This window comes from Pisolithus orientalis (genome assembly GCF_024613125.1).
Source record: "Pisolithus orientalis strain OTSU chromosome Unknown F5J12scaffold_89, whole genome shotgun sequence".
Taxonomy (NCBI): Eukaryota; Fungi; Basidiomycota; class Agaricomycetes; order Boletales; family Pisolithaceae; genus Pisolithus; species Pisolithus orientalis.
The window spans coordinates 74,303-81,675 of record NW_026260870.1 but is presented as its reverse complement, the minus strand read 5'-3'; the positions used below and the strand labels follow the sequence as shown (position 1 = coordinate 81,675).

General features: G+C 49.4%; 2 protein-coding genes across 2 annotated transcripts; one reads left to right on the top strand and one right to left on the bottom strand.

Annotated features, from left to right (window-relative positions):
• Positions 1–1,718: 1,718 nt before the first annotated feature.
• On the bottom strand, positions 1,719–2,079 carry F5J12DRAFT_898648 (uncharacterized protein; the record flags this gene model as incomplete). The annotated part of the gene is made up of 2 exons (XM_051748123.1): positions 1,719–1,962; positions 2,012–2,079. 2 exons carry the CDS (start codon positions 2,077–2,079, stop codon positions 1,719–1,721), a joined length of 312 nt encoding a protein of 103 aa, XP_051594589.1.
• A 904-nt stretch (positions 2,080–2,983) lies between these two features.
• F5J12DRAFT_867834 (GH3 auxin-responsive promoter) lies at positions 2,984–5,195 on the top strand. The gene is made up of 7 exons (XM_051747065.1): positions 2,984–3,600; positions 3,666–3,907; positions 3,957–4,106; positions 4,157–4,336; positions 4,386–4,531; positions 4,601–4,770; positions 4,822–5,195. The coding sequence occupies exons 1-7, from the start codon at positions 3,006–3,008 to the stop codon at positions 5,076–5,078; spliced, it is 1,740 nt and encodes a 579-aa protein (XP_051594588.1). The 5' UTR covers positions 2,984–3,005; the 3' UTR covers positions 5,079–5,195.
• The last annotated feature ends 2,178 nt before the right edge of the window (positions 5,196–7,373 follow it).

Below are 7,373 nucleotides of genomic sequence, written 5' to 3'. Positions count from 1 at the left end.
AGGGAAAAGACATACCCTGACTGCGGTAACTGCCCATCTCAAATCACGCTGAACCAGTGTAGCCGGTTTATATCTGAAGCGGAGTCTTGGAGTACGACTTAATCTGGACCGATCCTCAAGACACTGTGCAGCGTGTCGGCCCGTGGCTAGTAGCGTGTACTGGTTCATCGTCATCGAACGAATTCGAATTGAACGTACTGCCAGAGATGTCTACGAAGTCCAGATTTGTGCGTTTCACCACTGAGATGTTTCTTCACCGGTGGCGATCTCACACCTTGCTCAGCGGTGGCATTCACCATATGTGAATGGACTGCCCTGGTAACAGAGATTCTTGTATAATTAAGACAACCTCCAGCGAGGCTTCCTGCGTCGGCCAACCATGTCCGGATGCAGTACTGGCGTATCTACCAGCAAAAAAATATGCAAAAAAGGCGCCCGACTCGAACTGAGTTGAACTTTTCAGGGTATCCTGCGCAGTCGCGACAGCGTATTGGCGTCTGGGGACTTCTGCAGGAAATCTAGGTTTGGTTCGGGTACGTACCTTTTTTCCTTGGTTCTCGTTGGCGGCATCCGTCCAAGCACACGGTAATGAAGTAGGTTTTGGATATTTGGATTTTTCAATGCGCAGTCTTGAGTGCCTGCTTCGGACAGTTTTTTTACCGGTATATCATTTCTCCTGCAATAGATGTTGTGTCTTCTGTGTTGGCCGCAGCACATATCACCTGTCATGCCCCCACGTATTGGTTGACTACCGTATCAATCTCCGGATCATGGGCTGAGAAGGTAAGAACGTCTGATGGAATGATTTGCATACCTCAGTGTGGATGTGACAGGGGCCGATCGTATCGAAGGCCTGGACTGCACCCGTCCCGAGATGTTGCATTGCGACCGCAGTACACTTGTCTCTGCGGAACGCATACCTCGATTGGAAGGATCGAGACTCAGCAAATGCATAAAAGGTTGCCCCCCATAGCCAAAGAGTTCCCCAATCCACATCGCCAGCCTAATCTCACCTCTATCCTCAAAGCCGTCTCTCAGTTCTTAAACTACAATGTTCACCAAAACATTCTTCTCTGCCGTCGCTGCATCGGTCCTCTTTGCGGCTTCTGTGTCTGCCATCTGTCCCGGGTACAAGTTCGGTATCGCTCAGGCTGGAGGCCAAATGAACGGCAACAACGGCGTTTGTAAGTGTTAACAGCATCAAGCTACACGCGTGCTCACTGGCAGACCATGATTCCAGGGCAGGTGTACGATAACTCTTGCAACGTCGTTCACCAGGCCACTGGGCAGATGCCGTGCGGTGGTGGCGTGTTCGACTGCAACTCTGCCAAGACCACCTTCACCGGCTTACACCTCAATAATGTCAAGTAAGTGTTGGCCTTTTTTCATTTGGATGTATTTGAAATGTTAATGCACTTGACAGCTATGCTTGCAGCCCGGACACTAACGCTGATTCTTGCAATGGCCAAGCTATTCAAGTCTGTGTAAGTTGGGAACTATATTTTCCCTTACCACAAGTTATAACAAATGCTTTGTAGTGCCACTGAACAGCAATTAACCGTGCGATGGCATTCGAATCTGAGACTGTAGAATGTCTGAGCAGCCCGTATTTACACCAGCCGGACAATTTTCCCTGCAGTGTGCCAAGGAGGCTAAAAGCAACGGACATTAGTAGTGTTGCTAGTCGGATTTTTCAGTGGTGGCTCGTTTACTTAGAACTATACGGCACTTTTTAATAACCACCTCGAAGTGCTGCGAAAGATCTGCGAGCCAATCGTATTTTTGGCGAGCAACGACGTGTGTGATAGCTTGTACCACAATGGTATGACGTTACTGAATGCGCCCACGGCATGGACTGGGCGACTCTCGGGCGTCAATGAGGTGCTTATTGGGGCAGAAGTTATTGAGAGATCGTATTTTAGACCAAACCAGATATCACGTAGTGTGCCGGGTACGAGATCCCTGAATAGGGAATAAATGTTAAGGGGAGGAGTTGGTTGAGAAAACCTACTTGAGAGCAAGAGCTTCCACGTCCCGCACACGGCGGACAAACGCAAGATTACGCCCATCGCAGGACATAGCAGGCCGGCTCGCACAACCTGAAAAAGCATCTACAAGGACTCCCTCAAGCCCGCTCGTTAGATTCTTTGAGAACATGGAGTACGTACCCTTGTGTGCACCTGATTGCCATTAACGGGGGACGAGATGAATACCTTTGGAATACCCGAACGTGCTTTGCGAGTCTTACAACATCCTCATAGACAACGATGACATCTGCCGCCCATGAAAATTGTTCAATAGAATGTTACATATTTACCGTCTAGGCTGGGAACAGGGTATTCCCATCCCTCCCCGGCGCCCAAAGAATGCGACGAGAGGTACCATTTGGGCAATATGATTTCGTTCCAGGACAGGTACCAGCAGTTATATGTCTCGTCTGTAACTCGTCTGGCTGGAAGCAAAATTTGACCACGTCAACACGCTTTTGGCTCAGAAACGCCGACCAGAGTTGATTTGGCATCTCGTTCTGCATCAGAATGCATGGCTGCAACGATGACTAAGCGGATCCTTCACCGGTTCTTCGCTTCGGGCCGTTCCGAGTAGTCGCCCTGGACGCCACAGGACGCCACTCACTTGTGCATCATTCATCTGCCAGTCGCAGATCGCTGAAAAAGTTTGCGATAGCCAAGGGATCGGTATTAACCAATACAGCCAGTCATTTCTACAGTTGCAGATACGAGCCGTATCACTTACACGAACTGGAATCTGGTTCGCTTGAACGAGCACTCAGTTCAAGGAAGGTATGATTAGCACTCGCTAGTCTATTAAAGTTCCATCAGTCTTGACAAACTGTGATAACAGCCAGTGTAAATATTGGTTCACGTGTATCAGTGACGTCGAGGGGCGCACTAGTCAGCAAAAGGAACCATAGACATGTGGAGATTCCTAGTATATAACAACGTTCATCTCGACCTCTCTTCACCAATCTGGGTCTTGAGCTACCAATGCCTACCACCACGGTACACCCGATTACTGCCTTGACCCCAGAGCTTGAAGCGGTCCTGAAAGAGGACACGGACCGTCACTTAAGGAACCTGATAGCGGCCAATATCGGGACCCAGTATGCTCGTAGTTCCCCCCAACTCTCAGACTTCTATCTGGCCGTCAAAGATAAGGATGTACAGAACGACGAAACTGTCCTCTCCGATTTCCGTCGTCTTATCTCACCAACAGACTACGAAACTTACCGTCCGTTTTTTGAGAAGTTCAATTCCCGCCCTTGCAGATTGTCCGAAGTCGAGAATATGCTTGCACCGGGTTTGCCCGCTTACATCCCTCTCTCGAGTGCCACTTCGGGCAAGAAATCCAAGCAATTTGCCAAGTACTTTCGATCTCAGCCCCGTTCTACCGGCATCTCGTCGTTGTCTGTAGAAACTGCTGCACGTTTTGTTACTTTGGCGTACAGAGACCCGGTAGTCGTCGTAACAGATTCTGGGGAAGTCGTGGCGAGGATTCCAGTTTGCAACGAGTCGACCGGGATAACACGTACACAACACAATTGGTCCATCGAAACGGATGACACTCGCATGGCATCTATGAGTAAGTGGACAAATCGTTCAGATTTTTTTGATTGTGATCACTCACACTCGATATCCCTTGCACAGTTCCAGGCAACACAGCTCCGTGGGCCACAGGACTTATCACCCACCATCGGTCTTTCTTGCTGATCCATGCACTATTTGCTTTGGCAAATACATCCCTGGAGGGGATTGCTGCGATGTTTGTAGTACTTTTCATGGACATGGTACACCGCATCGAAGAGGAGTGGCCCACACTCATTTCAAGCATTCGAAATGGAACCATCCCAGATTTCGAACAGATAGGCCACGTCCGGCCTTACCTGCAGGTGAGTCATCAGAGTGGTGTTGCATAGTGTCGAAAACTGACTACACCAGCTTAATATGCATGCAGACCCACAGCGGGCAGATGAACTTCAGGACATTGGACCTCCTCTTTCTAGTCCTGGGTGGGCCCAACGTGTTTGGCCAAATCTGAAGGTCCTTTCAGGCGTTTGTAGCGGTACATTCGCCAGGGCACTACCCCAGGTCAGGATGTCCACCTTTCAGAGCAGATCGGTGGACCTCACTTCAGTTAGGCGAGGTCAATCCTTGGACTAAATGTAGTCGTCCACAACCCTTGTTACCTTTGCACAGAATGCTTCATAGGTAGACCCCTTAACTTCGACGATACCGAGACATTTGTTGTTGTAACCACCGACCTCATCGAGTTTCTTGACATGACAGAAGAACGAACACATGGACAAGTCCTTCAAGCGGTAAGCGTCCTGTCTTCATCCTGGTCTTCGACTGATGCATTTCTGTCAGTGGGACCTTCAACCGGGGAAGTTCTACCAACCTTTATCAACGACCCATGATGGACTATGGAGATACTTTATAGATGACGTCATCCAAGTCACCGGATTTGACCCGCGTAATGGGCTGCCAGTATTTAGGTACTCCAGGCGGAAGAAGTGAGGAAAATTCCTTTGGTGACTTGGTTTAATCTGCTGATTATGATGCCCTCATATACAATCGTGAAGTCTGGAGCTCCGACTGCCACATGCCATGATCACAGAAGCTGATCTCGTCTGCGTGATTCATGCGATTAGTGGAAAGGATATAGTAGAGGTAGAAGAGTTCACAACAGTCGTCGATGACCGCAAGTTCCCCCTAACAGTCGGATTTTTCATCTCAGTTAAGGGCGACATAGGTACTGCAGTCTTTTGTCGTTGACTCGTACCACGAAACTCATGTAAGCTAGGCCCCAATGCGAAATCGGCGAGACAGAAGGCTTTCGCAGCCTTCGTTGCAACCAGTGACGAACACCAAATTGCATTCGACACGGATGAATTTGGTTTGCCCACAATCCGCATTGTGAAATCCGGAACATTTGCAGATTATCGGCGGTGGCGAGGAGAAAGTCTGAATCTTAGCGTTGTGCAGAGCAAGCTTCCCTCTGTGCTTTCTGACTCTAAGGCTCAAGAGTGGATGACGGAGAGGGTCATGTTGGAGCTCTGATTGCAGTTCATCGATAAGTAGCCTGGTTCATCACCATGATCGCAACAATGTATTATAGCAATCTGCGCAGTCGATGCAGAGTATGAATCGCTGAAGCCAGCCCGGTGTATCCTGTAGGACCCAACCAATATGAGTCATACGCATTTCCTCGAACAGGACCTCGGTTGAGCATCAGAAAAATACATGTGACTATATGGCGATCGATTGATTCAGACGAACTTGCACCATGAAAGACTATGGGACCATACTGTGTAACAGTTCCAGAGACCGCGACTTGCAACTTATACCCAAGTACGACCCAGTAGTCCTTTACATACTTTGTGCAGACGAAAACACCGGATCTGGCAGAGCTCAGCGCTCAGCACTCAGGGATCATTACTACATAAGACCTGCACTGCCCAGCGTGCAGATCACATATCAGGTACCGCGAGTATTAACCTCTGCATTGCCATCGTATCGTTCCTATCCCCTCTAAACTCCAAGGCAACTAGCTGCGTTGATGGGCTTGCTAGCGATGATGATGGGTGCGTACCAGTAGTCGCAGAGGCTGAGGCAGCCCTACTGATAGTTCGCTGGGGTGGTCAAGATGTGAAACAGATCGACATTGTATCTCAGAGTGATGTATGGGCAGTCAACTTCGCGGGCGAAAGTCAGGTCATAGGAGGAAATACCAACGGTGACATTCGTCGATGGCAGATTGAAGATGGGCAGCAACGGGGTCCAGCCATGCAAGGGAGTGGCCATATTGAATCTGTTGTCGTCTCCCAGGATGGCCAGTGGATTGTGTCCGGCGACCGAGGATGGAAGACGATCGTCTGGAACGCGGCCACTCACGAAAAAGTGCGCGAGTTCGCAGAAAATCCTTACTGGGTACACGGAGTCGATATCTCGGGCGACGGTACTAAAATTGCGTCTACGAGTACTAATACTGTCCTGATATTCAGCCTCACGTCTGATACCTGTGCTCTCCCTCTCCTTCCACACGATGGCGTTACTGCTGTCAAGTTTCCCCCAGATGGGAGTCGATTTGCTACCGCCTCGTGGATTTACGGCTTCCGTGTCTACAACACTCACGATGGCAGTATCTTATTCGATTCAGGTAAAATGGGTTCAACTGGTGCATGGCCAGTCGCTCCGTTGGCCTGGTCGCCCGATGGCCAGACGCTGTTCGTCGCAAGCAAGGGCAAAATTATCTATTTCGACCTTTCCAAGTTTTCGTCTTCGGAATGGTCAATTCATGAAAACCAATCTGCAGTCCATATAGCATCCAACGGCAGATTCATTGCATGCGCGGCAGGCTTATCGGTTTCACTATGGGATTGTGTGTCCCACAAACAGATTAGTAGCATTATCACACACGCTGCAGAGGTCAAATGCGTTGCCCTCTCACCAAGCGGGGGCTATCTCGCATGTGGAAATGGCAGGAACATCACAGTTCATAATCTCAGAGAAGTCCTTCCCTATAAGTATTTCGATGGTGGTGTAAGTGCACATCCTCTCATGAAACTCACATCACTAAGAATCGTCATGCTGTTCTCGTGCCTTCTGTACGCTTTAATCCGTCTGCAACTCCATGCTTCCCAGCTCCCACTCATGCAATTAAGCCACGAGACCCTCACATCATGGACACAGGACGACCTGATGAACACTGAAGTGTTACTGTCGGAGGAGGTTGCGGGTGCTTCAAGTCCTGGCCATTGTGTGCTAGCAAACAGAGCTCTTGTAAGAGCACGTTTGAGACATTTGACTCTTGCGATAGAGGACGCTGAGGAGGTCGGTCTGCTTTTTCTCTACTGCATGCACATGTTTGCTCACACATGCATCTCAAGTCCCTCCGGGTTCGGCCGTCGCCGATCGGCCATATTGCGATGGCGGTCGTTCTACTTGCCCAGGGGGATCGAGAGGGTGCGCTATGGACATTCGACTTTGCCACCCATGATTGTGCATTGCATGACAACAGATTGCTTTTACTACTGAAGGTATGTGAGGTGATCGAGATGGATGGTTGTCACAATTAATCTATGTCCCAATCAGTCGATTCTTGTGTTCGAATCTGGAAATCAAGAAGAGGCGATTGTGCGGGTAGGGTACCTTACTGCGAGAGCGAACAACAACTACGATGACGACGGTGCCGCCTACATTTACTCCCAGGCACGTGCTCTACATGATGTGAGCGTAAAAGTATCGTTGCTGATCCATTCCGCAGATCCTTGGAATTATGTACATGAAGAGCGGAAATTACGGACGAGCAATACCATTGATCGAGCGTGCGCAGAACCTAGCCCCCATGAACAA

What these genes read in the sequence shown, in the direction of transcription:
- F5J12DRAFT_867834 (XM_051747065.1), top strand. Translation starts at nt 3,006, where the DNA reads ATGCCTACCACCACGGTACACCCGATTACTGCCTTGACCCCAGAGCTT. An exon ending in CACTCGCATGGCATCTATGA is followed by an intron (nt 3,601 to 3,665) that starts GTAAGTGGACAA and finishes TCCCTTGCACAG; the next exon opens with TTCCAGGCAACACAGCTCCG. An exon ending in TCGCCAGGGCACTACCCCAG is followed by an intron (nt 4,107 to 4,156) that starts GTCAGGATGTCC and finishes CACTTCAGTTAG; the next exon opens with GCGAGGTCAATCCTTGGACT.